Source organism: Mus musculus, chromosome 4 (assembly GCF_000001635.26).
Source record: "Mus musculus strain C57BL/6J chromosome 4, GRCm38.p6 C57BL/6J".
In the NCBI taxonomy this organism is placed as follows: Eukaryota; Metazoa; Chordata; class Mammalia; order Rodentia; family Muridae; genus Mus; species Mus musculus.
Genome location: NC_000070.6, coordinates 108,058,128 through 108,077,431, shown reverse-complemented (window position 1 = coordinate 108,077,431; position 19,304 = coordinate 108,058,128). Strand labels below are relative to the sequence as shown.

The window sequence follows — 19,304 nt, the reverse complement described above, 5'->3', positions numbered from 1 at the left end:
GTGGTAAGGACCTTCTGTGCCAGTAAACACAGATTTCCTAACAGAGCATCAGAAGTAGCCCCCTACACCACACTCACCACACAGGGAACATGCAACTGGAACCCAGTTAAATATCATGTGATGAGTGATGACTTTCAGGTTGCTCCCAGTGCTTCCCTGAAATCTAGATTCAGGGAGCAAACTGCCTACTTTTCAGGGTGTTATAGGTTGATTTTGTGTGTGTGTGTGTGTGTGTGTGTGTGTGTGTGTGTGTGTGAGTTTGTGTGTGCTGTTTGCTTTTTGATGGCTTGTCTGTAGCTCAAACCTAAGTTCAGAAACTGGACTGCTAATATTTCCCAAACCTCTCTCTCCAACTTGGACATCTTTCAGTTGATCACACAGGAAACTGGAGAACCATTCTTTTTAAAGATTTATTTATGTATTCATGTGTGTGTACATGTGCGTGTGCATCTACAAGCATGTGTAGGGCTACCCACAAAGGCCAGAAAAGATTGTTGGATCCCTTGGTTACAGGACGTTGTCAACTGCCCAAGTTTGTTTTGGGATCCAGGTTGTCAAAAGAATAACAGGTGCTCTTAACTGCGGAGCCATCCTTTGACCTCTGCAGAATCAGTCTTCAGTCACCTTCTCACAATGCCCCACCAAATCCATCTTTGGATTCTGTTGGCTCCTACTCTGCCTTCTAATAAATTCTGAGTATACCACATCTTGCCAGTCAGTCTTTGTCACAGCCAGCATGGTGCCTTAGGTTGTGGTCATCTCCCAGCCGGCCCCTAGCCTGCCCGGATTCCTTCAGTCTCTTTGATATACAAGGAGAAGAAGCAGATGGTTGTGTTAGAAGCTGGCCAGCATCATTTCTTTCTTCAAAGGCCTGCTAGCTTCTCACCCACACAGAGGCGCAGGCCAAATGTCATTTTATCTACCTTGGGTCCCTAGCTCCTTCCCTGCACCTCCTCTCCTACAGTTACAGTGTCTTCTTTTTCAAGCACCCCAGACTCATTTTCCTCAGGGGCCTGTGTCCAAAGCCCCATGTGGCATCTCCGGGGCTCTCTCCCTTGTTCCCACTTCCCAGACTCTTTTCCTTCCTTCTTTCCGAGGCTGTGGCTACTCAGCATACTGTTATCTGGACCACACTCAGACCATCGGCATCGCATCTGGGGCTTCCGGATCTTAGTGTTCCATCAGAAAAGCGTCTGGATTAACACTTTATATAATCCACGTACTTTTGTTTACTTTGTAACCACTCCCAAACAGTGAACAAATCATTACCAGGCAATGTGGAGGCCACAAAGTACATGAGATTAAATTTGTAGTTTTTTTTTGTTTGGGTTTTGGTTTGAGACAGGGTCTCACTCCATAGCCCTGACTGGACTAGAACTCACTACTATGCAGACTAGCCTCTAACTCAAAGAGATCTGCCTGCCTCTGCTGTGATAAAAGGTGTGCTCTTGTGCCATCTCTCCCATGGCTGTGGATCCTCTTCTCTTCTCTTCTCTTCTCTTCTCTTCTCTTCTCTTCTCTTCTCTTCTCTTCTCTTCTCTTCTCTTCTCTTCTCTTCTCTTCTCTTCTCTTCTCTTCTCCCCTCCCCTCCCCTCCCCTCCTCTCCTCCTCCTCTCCTCTCCTCTCCTCTCCTCCTCTCTTCTCCTCTCCTTTCCTCTTCAATTCTCCTCTCCTCCCCTCCCCTCCCCTCTTTTCTTTTCTTTCTTTTCTTTTCTTTTCTTTTTTTTAACCTTTATGGTTCAATAGTGAACTTAGGTCTTTATCTCCTTAATTTCATGAAAATGAAATTTTTTAAAAAAGATTTATTTATTATTATACATAAGTACACTGTAGCTGTCTTCAGATGTACCACAAGAGTGCATCAGATCTCATTACAGGTGGTTGTGAGACACCATGTGGTTGCTGGGATTTGAACTCAGGACCTTTGGAAGAGCAGTCAGTGCTCTTACCTGCTGAGCCATCTTGCCAGCCCGAAAATGAAATTTTTGTTGTTATTTGTTTGTTTTGTTTTCCTTCTGTGGATTTTGTTTTTTGTTGTGATAGAATCAAGCACTGGGACTCGTGCTTGCCCATGCCCGCTGCCAGAAACCCACCTCAGCCTTGCTTTTTTGTTTTGTCTTTTCTTGTCTTGTCTTGTCTTGTCTTGTCTTGTCTTGTCTTGTCTTGTCTTGTCTTGTCTTTTCTTTTCTCTCTCTCTCTCTCTCTCTCTCTCTCTCTCTCTCTCTCTCTCTTTCTTTCTAGATTTGTGAGTACACTGTCGGTGTCGCTGTCTTCAGACATACCAGAAGAGGGTGTCAGATCTCATTACAGATGGTTGTGAGCCACCATATGGTTGCTGGGAATTGAACTCAGGACCTCTGGGAAGAACAGTCAATGCTCTTAACCACTGAGCAGTCTCTCCAGCCCCATTTTTGCTTTCCAAGACAGGGTTTCCCGGCTATCCTAAGATTTGCTCAGTAGGCTAGGCTAGGCTCAAACTCAGAGATCTGCTTGCCTCTGCCTTCCACGTGCTGAGATTAAAGGCATATACTACCACAGCCAGCGTACTTTTTTTTTAATTAAAAAATATATATATCACACAGTTTTACAACTGAAACAAGAGAAAAAATAGATGCCATTTTGGAAAATTAAAACTTTTGAAACCATAATTTTTAGTTAAAATGTTACAGAATATTTATTTTGACCACATCAGTTCTTTTCTGCCTCTCTGTTACAGTCAGGGCAATTTGGAAACCACAGGGCTATTAGGAACTACCAAGTGCTTATTTCATGCAATCCATTCTTGAAAGATAAGCCTTTATGTCTCAATATTATTACTCAACACTTAGAAGCATTTGCAACACTTAATTAAGTGCTTAAGAAATGTTTATATTAAGAAATCCTTGGCTATGTGGAAGAATTAAACAATCATGCCATCTGCCCAATGTTATATTTTAACATTTGTGAATATTAACTTTTTCTTCCACAGGACAAGGTGGAACCCTGGTGGACAGAGGGGACAACACTTACGGAGGAAAGTGGGTCATCAACCCTAGTGGAGGCCTCATCTCAAAGGGACACCCACTGGGCGCAACAGGTGACAATGCATTCTTGTCAGAATTATACTTTAGGCCCTAATCTGTTGTTTTTTGGTTTTGTTTTGTTTTGTTTTTGTGAACGTATATGTGCACATTCATGTTCCATGGCACACAAGTGAGAGAACTGGCTCTCTCTTTCTAATTTTATGCAAGCCTGGGGATAAAACTCGGGTCACCCAGCATGGTGGCACATGTCTTTATCTGCTGAGCCATCTTTCTGACCACTGTTTTCATTGTCTGAGACAACCCAGTCCCAGGTTGACCTATATGAATCACTATATGATTCAGGACGACCTTAAACTTAAAGCAGTCCCCCTACCTGCCCCTCCCAAGTGCTGGGATGATAGGTGTGAGCCACCATGAGTGGCTGAAGTCTGTGATTTCAGTGTGCTTGCATTCTTTGAACTCAGATGGTGACGGGTTTTTAATGCTTTTTAACTGCAGTCATTTGATTTCTCGTTAGCTGCAGTGCACTTAGCTAACAAGATGTTTCCTAACAGAGAGCTTACTAGAGTCACCAGGTAAGATGGTTCCAGATGAACACATTGTGTGTTGTTGGATGCCTCCTTAGCACTGCATGGAACTCATTTTCTCTCGAGAAAACTGGACTAGGAATTCTGAAATTAAAATTTTACTATGGCTTCACTGCCCACTGGAAATTAATCACTTTGACTGTTAAATCTTTAGCTAAAAAAATTGACATCTTCTGTATTGGAGTTTCTAAGGTAACTTAGTGGTAAAACTCTGTGGTTTATTTCTGTAAAGACAGATGGTATTGTATAGATGATTGTGTTTCTTCTTTATCTTATCGTGTCTTATTGATTAGTGGACTATTTTAAGTTCTTGCAGTTTTACAATAGAGAAGTTATAATTAACAATCTACTTATTAGTTAACTTTATTGTATTTCTACTTAAGATTCAAAATTTCAGCGGGGCTTGGTGATGCACATCTTTAATTCCAGCAGTCAGGAGACAGAGGCTGAAGGATCTCTGTGAGTCAGTTGAAGCCAGCCTAGTCTACAGAGTGAGTTCCACAACAGCCAGGGCTGTTTCCAAAAACCAACAATAAACGACACCAATGAAACACTCAAGATTTCATAAGCTTATAATGCAGTAGAAAATAGAAGAGCTAGATGTTGTGTTGGGGGAGGAGGAAGGAAGGCAGTGTGTCAGGGTACGGGTGCTGTTGCTTTACGGTAGGATACTGTGCTTGACTTGTTTAGGATATAGAAGGCCCTGGGTACCAAAGTCTTCCAGAAAAAAGATAAATGAGGGTTGGGCCAGGCGGACAGACTGAGCACACCAGCTAGCTGCAGTGTGTGCACTGCCTTGCTGCTGTGTTCTTCTTTTGTTTCTTCTTTGGTTCATTTATTATCATTTAAGAAATGATATAAAATAAATTTATATCATTTATTCATTTCTCTCTTCTATGGAACCATTTCTCTATGAAAGTCTGTCACAGATGCTCAGGGGTGTGATGGAAGCATCTTCCATTTGCCAGAGTCTGCCCTCCAGGGTTGTCACACCCTCATATTTAATTTAAGTCTTTTGCAAGATTTATTTTAATTTCACTTATGTATTTATTTTATTCATTTGTTTGTTTATTCAAGACAGGGCTTCTCTGTGTAGCCCTGGCTGTTCTGGAACTCACTCTGTAGATCAAGATGGCCTCAAACATAGATTTGCCTGCCTCTGCCTCCTGAGTGCTGGGGTTAAAAGCATGTCTCCCCCCAACCCCACCTTGGTTTATTTTTAATTATGTGTGAGTGTGTATATTTACCATCAAGATATAAAGGTCAGCTGGGCACTGGTAGTGCATGCTTTTAATCTGAGCACTTTGGGGAGGCAGGCAGATCTCTGTGAGTTCTAGGCCAGCCTGGTCTACAGAACTAGTTCCAGGACAGACAAGGCTACACAGAGGGGTAGAGGTGGGAGGGACTACATGTCTTTATTGAACCTTTAGAGATATCTTGCTGTGTAGAGATATCATTTCTGTGGCTCATAGGCACCACAGGTGATTAGGTCTGTTGATCCTGGCCCTCCTCCCACTTCCAGCTTGCATAGCATAGCACCTTCTGGTACTATGAAAGCTAGGCCCCAGGAGGCTTTTGGATTAGTTCCAGCTCGACTTCTCGAGTCCTGTGTTCAAGTGTGTGTGCTATCTTTCGCAATAGACACTTACCTTTGACTTCTGGGATGAAATCAAGCTTGATCTCCCTGGACCAAACAATTCATGCATGGCACAGGGCTTTTTATTAGATAGTCTGTGGCTCCTGGAACGGGCACTATTACCCCAAGTGGTATGGCATCACTTAAACAAAGTGTATATACATATGTATGTATGCAAATACACTTATATGTATTACATGTATTTTAAGTAAATATAAAATAAGAATTCCTTATGACTACTTCAAATATTTTTAGTGTTGTAGATCATTCCCTACGCCCACCTCATTTTCCCACTTCATATCACAAGCATCTTGAGTTCAATTTGATCTCATTGCTTTTTCAAAATGTCCCATCTCAAAATTTTCTTTCACTTTTTATTTTATTTTATTTATTTATTTATTTGAGACAGAATCTTGCTGTGGCATTGGCTGTCCTGGAACTCAAACTGTAGACCAGGCTGGCCTTGAACTCTCAAGAGATCCGCCTGCCTGTCTTCTGAGTGCAGGGTTTAAAAGTGTGCACCACTAGACACTGTGTTTTCCATTTCAACACACCCGGAAAAAAATGGGTTGAAAATGCAAGTGTTGATTTCCTGAACTCGAGTCTTTCTTAAATGCTAATTCTCTTAGCGTGGGAACTAGCTGTGAATCTTGGGCTTTAAGCTCTGCAGGCGTGCGTGGCTTTGGCGGGAAGTCCCAACTAGCGGCTCGCTGGCGCGGGTGGGCGGAGTCTGCGCTCTAACGCGGCCCGGGACGCTCTGTGCTCGACTCGCCAGGTCTGGCTCAGTGCGCGGAGCTCTGCTGGCAGCTGAGAGGCGAAGCCGGAAAGAGGCAGGTTCCCGGGGCAAAGGTGGCTCTGCAGCACAATCTAGGCCTCGGAGGAGCTGTGGTTGTCACCCTCTACAGGATGGGTTTTCCCGAAGCTGCCAGGTAAGTGACATTCTAAGTTCTGTCACTTTTGTCCTCATGCTTTACAATAAGTGACGCTTGCATATTAAAAAAAACAAACAACAACAACAACAACAAAAACCAAACCCCAACCACATATTAAGCATTTAAGGGAAAGTATGACATAACTTCGTTAACGTGGTTTTAAAAGTTAAGACTTAGTTTTTAAGCCGAGACAACCTTAGGAAAATTTGTTCAGAAAGAGGCAGCGAAGCCAGGAGTGCTGGCCCACAAGCCTGCGGAATGTAGACTAGTCACCTTTTGCTTGCCTTTCTCACAGTTGGCTTTCTCCTTGGCTTCTGGCTGCTGTCAGAGAAAGCCACCAACTACATGTGCCATTGGAACCTGGAAAATGTGTTTCTGAATCAAGCCCTCGTTGCTGTTGGAATTCCAGGGGCTTGCTTGCTTCCTGTCTTTGCAGTCTCTGCCTCTGTCGTTACCTCTTGTCCCAGCCTTCTGGGATTCCTGTTTTCCTTGCAGCCTCTCCGGGTTCTCTTCCTCCTTTTCCAAGGCCCAGCGTTCCTCTGTGTGCGTGGTTTCCAACCACCTGTACTAGCTACTATGTATACCCTCTTGAATCTTCCTAGCATTCCCTCCACTGGCTCCTTGCCCCTGTTATCTTACACCAGAGAATCTTTCTTAGTCCACAAAATCTTTTTTTCCTCTTGCTTTAATTATTCTCTTTCATGATGAGCCTTTCGCAGTGAACCACCTCAGGGTCTGTTTGGAGGTCTGGTGTGTTCTGAGTTGATTATCCTTGGCTAGCTATGTCTTTCCTCCTTTAACCACCCTGTAACTTTTTAACACGAATGTGCTCCTTTTCTCTTGAAATTCCTGGTGATTACTTAATCGTTTTCTTATACAGTTTGTCCTACAAAGGATAGGGGCCACTATCTACTATATAGTCTTTAACTTTTACAAACTTCGGGATGGTTTTTCCTCTCTCTGGTCTCACTCTTCTTTTTCTGCCCAGAATTTTGTTTTTGTTTCAAACATTAAGATAACATCTTAAACTTAAGAGTTTCTTCTTTCAAATACCCATGCTCTTTTGCAGTCCTTAGAGGGCTCATCTTGTTTCTTCCTCAATCTGATTCATCAGTTCTATGCTGATGACCCTGGAACACCATGCAGTTCACACTTGAGATGAAACCCCTTAGGGGAAAAATAATCAAGCTATGAAAAGCCAACACAGTCAGTATAATTGTCATAGATATTTCGTTTTCTTTAGAGTAAAATTAGGAAGTTTGTCCACAGCCTTTTTTTTTTTTTTTAAGCAGTCTCACACCTTAGACCAGACCAGGCTAGCTTTGTATTAGAGGCAGTGAGTTTCTTGCTTCACCATTTTAGTATGTGCCTGCAAGTTCTCACATGTAAAAGGTGCAATGTATAATTTCCACCATAGGTGAGGTCCACAATGATTCTATGACCCGCTTCCCTAGTCCTTTGGTTCTTTTTCTCTCTGCTGAGACAGGGTCTCACTATGTAACACTGTCCTGGAACTCTGTGTGAACCAGGCTGGCCTCAAACTCATGAATCCACCTGCGTCTGCCTCCCAAGTCCTGGGATTAAAAGCATTCGCCCAGCCAGCTCTTTATTTCTTTGTGTAGGTTTCCAGCAGCCCTTACTCTGCCCATCTTGCAACCCCTGCTCTGTTTGCTGCCTCTGTAGTTTGCCAGTGAGATCATAAAAAGGCAAATTATAGAGGCACTCTTAATTTTAGCTCCCATTGATGATATTCTGCTCTAAGGAAGAAATTTCCCTCCTTTTCCTGTCTTTAAGTGTATTCATATACACTGCATGAAGTCACAAGGCCTTATTTTATCCTTGAGATCACAGTCCTTTAGTATCAATTATTTTGTTGCAGTGACTGCCCCTGGTTTGGCCAGTGGGGACCCTCTCAAGGTGACCCTGTGTCCCCGAGTCTGTGTAGGCCTTCCTTTCTCTCTTTTCTGGCTCGAGAAGTTACTCCAATCTCTTCTTCCACTTTGTTTTTACAGTTTTTAGTATTTATGTGCTTTTGGGCTTGGCTATGCAGTAAGTGAAGGCACCAGCCCCCCCCCCCCCCCAAGCTGGGATTACATAGGTGGTTCTAAGCTGCCTGATGTGGGAACCACATCTGGGTCCATGTCCGCAGCCCCTCTTGTCCTTTCTATGGCCCATGCCTAGCCCCGTCATTTCTCCAAGGAGTCTTGGTTTCCTTTAGTGGAAAGTGATGCTGAGACACCCACCATACATGGCTGCTGGCTAGCTCATCCTTGCCACTGCCAGGCCTTCTCAGGAGACACATATGTGAATTATATTAGTTTAGCTTGTTTTTAAGTAGAAACTTAGGGGTAATATTAGGTGGCTTATGTGTTGTTAATACTCACCACTGGTTTTTAGCAGTTAGAGCAGGAATTTAGAAAACTAGTTAAGCACCATTTGTAGATGGTGTCACTTTTGTTTTGTGGGGTTTTATTTATTTATTTATTTATTTATTGGTGGTTGTTTTCCAGGCAAAGAGGGAGAGGTGACCAGAAAGAGCAGCCTTCTAAGTTTTTGATCACACTACCTGTTAACCTTTTCATCACTTAGGAAATATTGAAAGCATTCACTTTAGAGTTCAGAAAACTACTGGAGTGCACCCACCCTACCCTGCAGCCGCTGGACGAACTGTGAATTTCTTCCCCAGTGGATTTGCCCTTCTTCTTTGCTGTGCCTCTAGTTCAGGCCTCTGGTTAAGTGGTTGAAATGGTCTTATTGAATTCTGGTATCACTCAGGAGTTTGGGAAAAGTGACCTTGACTTTTTAGTATAACCTGGGAAATACCCCTTGACACAGTCCACAGCTTGGTTAAGGGGCATCTATTGCATTCCCATCATATCCCAGAGAGGTTTCTTGTAACACCCAGGCTTCCAGTTGTCCGTCCTGTCATATGGGCTCATCTGCCAGCTCTGAGGTCAAAGGGACTTGCTGATTGTCTGGGAACTTTGCTCCCCAGTGTTTGCATGCATTTCATAACCCTCTCTAATCAGAACAGGTGATAATTTTAAAACATTTTCACTCTCCTCCGCCCCTCAACCCCCAACACATAGCCTAAGTGCTTTCACTTCCAGTCTGTCCCACTGGTAGTTTGACAACTGCACACAAACTCCCTGTCTCTGGATTTGCCTACTCTGCATATTTCATATAAAGGAAGTCAAATGGCATTATTCTTTCATGACTGGCTTCTTTGGTTGAACGTGTTATTTTCAAAGGCTGAATACTACCCCATTTGCATGAAAGCTCCCCTCTCCATACCCTCGACCTCACTGTCTTTTATGAGCAGTCCTCCTGGGTGTGATACCTCACAATTTGGTTCACATCTCCTCAGTAGCTAATCATTTTCTGAACACCATTTCCTCTTATTCCCGCTTATTCGCAATCTGTGTGTCATCCTTGGAGAACTGTCCCTCTGTCAGTGCCTTTAGTAACGGAAAAACTGGGTTATTGAGTTGTAAAAGTTCTTTAACAACCAGATCCCCTCCCTCCATTTTCTTTGTTTCGGTGGGGTTTTGCAGTGTAGTCCAGGAAGGCCTTATCCACCTGCTTCTGACTCCCGAGTGGTTTTACAGGCATGAGCCACCATGCCTAGTCCAACCACCACTTTCTGAAGGCTTGGTATGTGCCTTGAACACACTAGGTGCTTTGGCTTGCTGGGTATTAAACCCAGGGGGTTGTGTGCTAGGAAGGTGCCCCAGCACCGAGCAGCGCTTCCCCATCTAAAACCCCGCATACCGTGAAGTACCAACTCTGAAGATATGTGGGTGATCAGCTAACCAAGCTAGGTGTTAGCTGGTTCCTGTTTCATGACTTCTCTGCACTCCCAGTCTGTGACACCACCGATACAGAGCTGAGGGCCTTACAGTGAAACTTCCCTCTTACCTAGTGGGAATCCAAACACAGACGAGAATGTTCTTTAGTCTGTAAGCCCTTTCCAGCATTAATGGTGGTAGATTTAGTCCAGTAAACTTGTGTTTACCAAATTCAAGTAAAAACCAATTACAATTTAATTTCTACTAGAATTTTGTATCTAGAGTTGTAAGAATTTAGGCATTGTTGTATGCAGGTGCCTGTATTATAAGAATTTGGGAGGCCGAGGGGAAGAGCACTGGAACCAACCTGGCTAACTCAGCCTGACAAACCAAAGCAAACGATAAAACAAAAAGAAAGCAGCAGAAATATTTTTTGTGTGTGTGAGATATATCTCAGTTTATGTTATTATTCAGTTTCTTTTAAACAGGACATGTATCAAGTGACTTGCAAGGAAGGATGCTCAGAAAATATTGACAGCATTTTTCATGTTTATTTTTTCCTGCTCTGGATGAAAAGTTGGTTAATCTGTAGCGTGATGACCTTTACCAGACTAGCAAGAACCTGACCTTTGGAAATCGGTCTGAGCTGCCACATAGTCAGGATACTTTGTACCCTCCGGGTTGCCAGGACCAGTTATTTACCTGATAGAGTCAAGAAGTGGCCAGCATGGAAAAGGGCACACTGATGATTAATCATTAAAAGCCAAACTATCTATCTATCTATCAATCATTCATCTGTCTGTCTGTCTGTCTATCTATCAATCATTTATCTATCTATCTATGAACGACAGGGTTTCACTATGGTAGCCTAGGGTGGCTTTGAATTCACAGAGATTCTCTGGCCTCTGTCTCTGAAGTGTTGAGATTAAAGGCCTGTGCCACTACACGAGGCAGGTTTTTTTCCTTAAGATTTATATACTTATTTATCTTATGCATATGTCATGTATCTACTGCAGAATGAACTGGATCCCATGGAACTACAGTTAACAGACAATTGTGAGCCATCATGTGGGTTCTGGGAATAGAACCTGGGTCCCCTGGAAGAGCAGCCAGTGCCCTCAATTGCTTGACCCATCTGTCTGGTTCCAGAGTTTCAGGTTTATAAGATGAAGAGACTTGAAGAGCTGCATGGTGGTGACAACTGTTCAATGTTCTAAAAACATGTCTCACCACTACAGCGACAAGTAGTGTGGACGGTGACGTTTTGTGATTTGGGAGGTTTGTTTTATGTTTTGAGATATGGTCTCATTTAGCCCAAGATGGCTATGAACTCACTATGCACCTGATCTTCAATTTTTCAATCCTCCTGCCTCTACCTCCCAAGTGCTGGTACAGCCAGATATATCATTGCACATCTTTTTTTTTTTTTAAATTTAGTTTATGTATGAGTACACTGTAGCTGTCTTCAGACACTCCAGAAGAGGGCATCAGATCTCATTACGAATGGTTGTGAGCCACCATGTGATTGCTGGGATTTGAACTCAGGACCTCTGGAAGAGCAGTCAGTGCTCTTAAATTGGTGCACATCTTAACACACTTAAAATATCAGAGAAGATCTTTAAAAATGTATGGATGGGACTGTCTTGTGCTTACACCCAGAAGGAATGCTCCATTTCTTTAAGAGATTACTCAATTCTGTTTTTATCCCACCCCAAACAAACCTTCTTGGCTATCACAGTCCAGAGATGGATTCAGTTCACAGTTCAAAAGAACCAGGTCTGTGTTATCACACCCCCGGGTACTTGACCTTTTGGGAGTGCTTTGACACACTTGGCTTTTATCTCCTAGACTTCTCTGCTCTAGGCTTCTGTGACACTTTGCCTGATTTCTGAGTGCCCCACAGTGCTGGGTGTTTCTACACAGGCTCCTGTTTTAGTTCCACAAAGCCATTGGCACTGTTCTTTCCCCTGCTCCCATTGCACGATGGGATGGAGTTGCTCATTTGCTTAGAATCCTATTGCTTGTGAATGGAAGAGGGGCTGAGAGCTTTAAGAGCTGTGTTGCTAGTCATCATCAGTGGTTGTCTCCTTGGAACAACCATCAGTGTGTCATCTCTTATTGCAGGTGAAAGGGACTCTGCAGCCCAGCCCTGCCTGCTCCAGCCCAGCCTTGCCTGCCCCATTGCCTCACCCACTTCCTTGTAATTCAGCTCTGATTGCCTAAATTATCTCTGGCTTGGGTGTTTGCACTCTTTTTTTTTTTTTTTTTTTTTGAGTTTTTTCTTCATTTACATTTCAAATGCTATCCCAAAAGTCCTCCATACCCCCCTCCCCACTCCCCTACCCACCCACTCCCACTTCTTGGCCCTGGCACTCCCCTGTACTGAGGCATATAAAGTTTGCAATACCAAGGGGCCTGTCTTCCCGATGATGGCTGACTAGGCCATCTTCTGCTACAAATGCAGCTAGAGACAGGAGCTCTGGGGGTACTGGTTAGTTCATATTGTTGGGTGATTGCACTCTTAGTTGGTCTCTCCTTATCTCTTTAAGGCCCATTTTTAGCTGATGGCTAGATTTGTTTTTTTAAGACATAAATTAGATCATGCCCCAGTGTTTTGATTATATTTAAAACTGAAACTCTGGTTGGTTCCTCTCTCTCTCTCTCTCTCTCTCTCTCTCTCTGCGCGCGTGCGTGCGTGCGTGTGTGTGTGTGTGTGTGTGTGTGTGTGTGTGTGTGTGTGTTGAGGGTCTAACCCGGGACCCTTAAGGATGCTAAGCACATGTTCTACACTCTGAACCTTTAAGCTCTACCACAGAGGCTGGGGTACACTCGTGTTGGCTGATGTGCCAAGAGTCTGGGCTTCATCCCCAGCACTACAAACAAATGAATAAACTGAAAAAGAAACCCCAACCCACTGACTGGGAGGCCCAGTTCTGTCCTCTGCCTTTCTCCTGTGCTGTGACCAGGAGGCGCCTGTGTGAGGCACCACGTATCTCCTTTTATTCTCCATGCATTTCCTTTTCCACCTTTATACTTGGGTCCCTTCAGGCTGGGGTGGCTTCCCACCAAAACTCTTTGTAGGGCTGGTTCATTTCGTAATTGAAGGTATAATGTAAATATTACCTCCCAGAGGGACTCTCACTGTGACCACTATTTACAATAGATGACCCCTCTCTAGCAGCCACTTAGCTGGGGTTTGGGTTTTTTTCTTCAGATAACTGTATGCCTGGTTGTTTGCTTGTTTTTGCTTGTTAATGGTCTTGGCTATACGTTTCAGGAGGGTGGCTTCACCTAGTGAGAACTTAGTATTTGCTGTGGGGTGGAGTTGGGTAATTGTTTTATGTACTTGCTGAAGATTTTCTTGAGATAAGAGTTGTAGCATCTCTGTTCTTGGGCATTTTGAAAGTTACTGTTACCTAAATGTTGCAAACCTGAGTACCTCTGTGACTCCCAGAACTGACACTGAGCCTTCCACAGCTCCTTCAGGACGCACCAGGTTTCAGCTGCTCCCACCAGCTCTGCAGGGGATGGATTCAAGGCAAACCTCGTCTTTAAGGAGATTGAGAAGAAGCTTGAAGAGGTGAGAGCTGTAAATTAAACACAATCTGAGACCGGAGCCTGGGCTGGGAGGCGGAGATCTCACCTAATGCTCAAGGTGCACTAGGTGAAATGTCACCATGTGCTGAAATACTTTGTGTTTCAGAACCCCGAGTGTCTGAGGAGGCTACTTTGTAATTCTAGTCAGACTATGTTTCAAAATGTGCACATCTCTAGATGTGTTTTGTTTTTTATTTGTTTTTGTTTTAATTTTTGAGACAGGGTTTCTCTGTGTAACCCTGGCTGTCGTGAAACTCACTCTGTAGACCAGACTGGCTTCGAGCTCAAAGATCTGCCTGCCTCTGCCTCCAGAGTACTGCAGTAAAAGGCGTGTACCACCACTGCCTGACACATCTCCATATTTGAATGTAAAGACTATAGTAAGCCGGGCATGGTGGCGCACGCCTTTAGTCCCAGCACTTGGGAGGCAGAGGCAGGCGGATTTCAGAGTTCAAGGCCAGCCTGGTCTACAAAGTGAGTTCCAGGACAGCCAGGGCGAAACCCTGTCTTGAAAAACCAAAAAAAAAAAAAAAAAAAGACTATAGTAAATAATGTTTTAAATCATTTTCATTCCAGTCTTCTTTGTCAGGAAGATATCCAGTTGTGGGTATAATTCAGATATAAGGAGTTCTACTTTATTTTGATAACAATCTTTTTTTTTTTCCTTTTTGAGGCAGATTGCCTGCTGGCCACAGACTCACAACAGTCTTTCTGCTTCAGCTCTGAAGTGTGTAGCCAACACACTCGGTTTATAACTTCCTCTGAATTAGAGCGATGTCATTTAAAAATCATTCCAGAGGATAGTTTAAGTGAATCTTTAACTGTACCTGACATCAGAATTCTTCATTACTGTTTTTTATTAGCATATAAATATTTGATTTCATAATGGGATTTTTTTTTTAAGAGTTCCACATGGGAGTTCATTGTGGGAAGAGGGCAAAGATGTTGACGAAGACGAAGGGGAAAAGAGCTCGTAATGGGATTTTTAAGCAAAATTTGTTCTTGTTGTTTCTCTTGTCCTCATCTTTTCCTCAGAATTGTTTTTAAAATGGAATTATTTATTGGCTTTTTCCCCCTTGAAACGTGTCTCATAGTTCATGCTGGCTTCTAACTATGTGGCCAAGGATGACCTCGTCCTCCTGCCCCCCCTCCCCCAATGCCTGTGCTAGGGTTACAGGAGTGCACTACCTTAACCAGTACTACCTTGGCCAGCTTCTTGTTTGCATTTTTCAGTCTTTTTTAAAATTGGCTACTTCTTTGTTGCAAAAAAGAATTCTAATTTTTAAAATTCACATTATATATGGATACATAGAAAAGAAAAATTTTTTAGGTAGCTTCAGAGTTGGTTCAGCAGTTGAGTGCTGGCTGCTCTTAGAGAGGACCTGGGTTGGGTTTCCAGCACCCACAGAGTGACTTAAATCAGTTGGTAACTTCAGTTCTGGGGAACCAGTGCCCTCTCCTGACTGCTCTAGGCACATGTGCAGTGCAGCCAGAATTCATACGTATTAGAATCTGACACCCTCCAACAGACATACTTACAGTCAAAACACCAGTGCATATAAAGTAAGCAAATAATTAATTAAAAATCGACTATATCTAAATTCATTAACAATGTTATTAAAAATAAGGAAAAACAAATAACTAAATCTTTTTAAAAAAGAAAAATGTTAAAATTTCCCAATTGTACCACTTAGAGTTCACTAAAGTGTTACCATGAATATTCTATTTGTTATCCTTATCTTGTGTATAAACTAGAATTTTACATAGCCAAGACCATATAATACATTTTGGGTTTATTGTACTATATATTAAAATCTATTTTTTATGTTATAGCTTTTTTAAAGATTAATTAATTAATTAATTTGATGTATGTGAGTACACTGTAGCTGTACAGATGGTTGTGAGCCTTTATGTGATTGTTGGGAATTGAATTTTAGGACTTCTGCTCTCTCCGGTTGGCCCTGCTTACTCAGTCCCTGCTTGTTCTGGCCAAAGATTTATTATTATATATAAGCACACTATAGCTATCTTCAGATGCACCAGAAGAGGGCATCAGCCCTCATTACAGATGGTTGTGAGCCATCATGTGGTTGCTGGGAATTGAACTCAGGACCTTTGGGAGAGAAGTCAGTGCTCTTAACCACTGAGCTATCTTGTCAGCCTGCTATAGTTATTTTTTAAAAAGTTTTTTCTTGGATTTATTTTATGCATATGGGTGTTTTGTCAGCATGAACTGTAGTTATGCTTGTGTGTGTGTGTGTGTGTGTGTGTGTGTGTGTGTGTGTGTGTGTATAGCTACCATGTAGGTGCTGGGAATTGAACCCAGGCCCTCTTAAGAACAAGTATGCTTTTTTCTTTTAAAGATTTATTTATTTATTTTATGTGTATGGGTGTTTTGTCTGTATGTTTGTCTGTGTATCAGAAAAGACCATTGGATCTATAGGACTACAGTTACAGATAGTTGTGAGCTACCATATGGGTGCCAAGAATTGAACCAAGGACCTCTGGAAGAACAGCCAGTACTCTTAAATGCTAAGCCATCTCTCCAGCACACCCATAATTAGTTCTTGATAGAAAGAGGCCATACAAAGACAATAAAAAAGAGGTACCTGTAGCAAGATTAGGTATTTACTTCATTGTCTGGAATGCAGTAGTCTCCTGGGAGCTCACTACTGATTTTAGATTTTAGATCAAACCAGACACAGTTACCGTCCCAGTCACAATTCAGATCACACATCTGAGAATAGGCTGAACTAAACAACAGGAGTCAAGGCTTTTAGGCTGGCATTTCACTCCTGCTAAAGCCACAGAGGGACAGGCCAACACTGGGCACATTTCATGTGCTGAGGACTTCTGACGTCTGACTGCACTGTGACTAGTGTGCCTAGCCAGTGTTCCAGGGTTTTCATAAAAATCAACACCTTTCTGGGACTGGAGCAGAACCAGACTGATGGCTGCAGGCACGGCACTGGGATAGGAGCTGCAGGACTGCCAGGCTGCCATCTTAGGGGATGACCTCATTCTCTTTTCACTTGGATGCTTTATGGCCGTGTCAATAAGTCCTTTACATGTTTTTCAGAACATTGTACATGTTTGTACATATGTGCCATAACTTATTTAATTGGCCTCTTATGATAATAGATTATATCTAAAATTTGCAAATACAGCGTTGCTGTTATAAATTTCCTCCTGTACTTTAAATACTAACTAGTTTAATTAAAGGACAGAATTGGATAGTAAGTGTGTGCATTTTACAGTTTAGACTAGCCAGACCCCACCAGAAAGGATAATGCTCTGCAGACTTACTAACAATTCAAGCGAATAGCTGCTTTTTTTCTATAGCTTCTCTAAAACTGTATTGGCTTATTATATAACCATCTTTGCCAGCGTAGTCAGAAGGAGGCAGCCCATGGCTGTGTTTTGAATGCCTTTCATTATTGTGTCCGCAGTAAAATGAGGAATTCTATGAGGACTTAGTCCGAGGTCACATCGGAAGATTGGGTAGATTATCCACCCTGCAGTCGGGTCGGCTGGGGATAGTCAAGGGGGGCTTCCTTACTGGGACTAACAAAGAGGGGCTGTTTCAGGCTTGCACTTGGCCGTTCGCAGTGCAAGCCTATGCCTCCGCTCTCACTTTAGTTCTGCACTCCTTCACCCCCTTATCCCAGTCTGTGTCTCCTTCCCACGATCGTCAGTTTCCTCGGTGCTTGGAGCGCTAGAAAGGGAGTCTGGGCTCTTTGTCAGTGAATGCATTTTCTGCCTCTGCGGAGGCAGCCCAGCTGAGGTTTCATTTCCACCTTTGTCTTCCTCAGCAGTGCTCCACCGGCCTTCTTAGAATTCAGCCCTTTTTGTCCCATTGCCTTCCCAGCAGCACCTGCTCTCTGGCCTCCAGTCCACTCCGAGAGTACTTTTTCTCCCACAAGAGGCATTTAAGACTTCTTGGTAGAAATGATCTCCAGTTTTGCAACTGTGTTTTTCTCTTTTTAGCTCTCTTACCTACTTTCACTCCCGTTTCAAAGGGAAATGATGTATTGACCACAGAGTATGGGTTTTGTAAAAGGGTCAGTTGGTTCTTCAGAAGGAACAGCACGTGCACATGAATTTACATCTCTTAGGCAGTGAGAGGTAAGCGGTAGAACCTCTTAATGCTTGCCTGGATCTTCCTGCTGGGACGCATTGGTGTCTGCTCTGGCTGGTTTGTGGGGCGCTGTGCAGAGGCAGACGTATCTGGAAGTAGTCACTGGCCACTGGCCCCAGAAGAAACCTGGCTCAAGTTTGATCCGTAGTACTGAAAGGAGATGACTACTGAGGAAAGTGGGTGCTGACTAGAACAGCTACTTTGCTGTAAGACCCATGACTGCTTTCTGGAACACCAAGGAACTATTTAAGAAAAAGTCTGACACACCAGTGAACTGACTAATAAAAGGTAGTGAGGATACGAATCAGTAGTGAGGATGTAGAGACATTTGAACCCCTATTCAATGCTAGTAGGGTTGTGGGGTATTGGTGTTTTGAAAGTTTGGTAGTTCCTCGAGGAGTTAAGCAGCTTATGATCCAGCAATTCCCTCCTAACTCTCGACCCAAGCAAGAGAAGAAGAGCCTCTGTCCACAGTAGTCATAAAACCAAAATGAAGACAAGGAGAAGAGGACTTGGAGACTGCTCAGTGGGTAAAGCCGTGACTTCCTGAGCACGAGAACCCACGCTGGGATTCCCTGAGCACCCGTGCAAAGGCAGAGTGTGGCTGGCGGTGGGTGGGCTTCTAAAGCTGAGAGAACACACGCGGATCCCGGGAGCTGGCTGGCAGCCAGTCTAGCTGAAGCATTGAGCTCCAGGTCCAGTGAGACCTTTCTCAGAAAGGTGGAAGCTGGGCCGAGTGGCGCACGCCTTTAATCTCAGCACTCAGGAGGCAGAGGCAGGTGGATCCTTGTAAGTTTGAGGCCAGCCTGCTCTACATAGAGAGTTCCAGGACAGCCAGGGCTACACAGAGAAACCCTGTCTATGAATGAATGAATGAATGAATGAATGAAATGGGAAGACAGATGAAAAAGACATCAGTTGCTGGCATCTGTTTGTGCCTGCATGAGTGAGCACCCCCATACGTACATGTACAAATACACAGAAAATGCACATACACACACACAACAAGAAACATAAATAGTTAAACAAGTAACCATATTCAGTAGAGTCTTATCTTACCATAGAAAGGAGAGAGGTACTGGCTGATACACAACCCAGCATGAACCTTGAGAATATGTTAAATGAAACAGGCTACTCACAAAGAGCACACTGTATGGTTCTATTTATAGGAAATATTCAGAATAAGCCAGTTTGTGGTTTTCAGAAGCTAGTATCAGAAAATGGCGACTGACTGCAAGGGCTGTTAGTTCACATGAGAACGTGAGAATGTTCTGAGAGTAGTGATGTTGAGGTTGCACGTTGTTTATTAGTCACTCTCTGCATCACTGTGGCCACGTACGTGACACAGCTGTCGAAGGAAGGAAGGGTTTATTTTGGCTCCTGGTTTAAGAAAGATACCGTCTGGGCATGGTGGGAGGGATGGTGGCAGGAGCGTGAGTCATAGCACAGCCACGGCCAAGAGCTCCAGCCCAGAGAGAAGAGCCAGTGCTCAGCCCGCTTCCCTTTTGATTTGGTCTGGGATCCCAGCACATGGGATAGTGCCACCCACATCTGGTGTGGGGGTTCTCTAGTAAACCTCTGGAAATGCACTAACACTCAGCAA

At 43.5% G+C, this 19,304-nt stretch overlaps 1 protein-coding gene across 2 annotated transcripts in view; it reads left to right on the top strand.

Annotated features, from left to right (window-relative positions):
* Window positions 1-19,304, top strand: part of Scp2 (sterol carrier protein 2, liver) — a 101,142-nt gene that overhangs the window by 67,540 nt on the left and 14,298 nt on the right. For both annotated transcript variants that reach the window (NM_011327.4, XM_011240477.2), the window contains exons 11-13: window positions 2,969-3,076; window positions 6,022-6,175; window positions 13,444-13,546. In NM_011327.4, the coding sequence (NP_035457.1) occupies window positions 2,969-3,076; window positions 6,022-6,175; window positions 13,444-13,546 (365 nt within the window). The remainder of the gene's footprint in view (window positions 1-2,968; window positions 3,077-6,021; window positions 6,176-13,443; window positions 13,547-19,304) is intronic.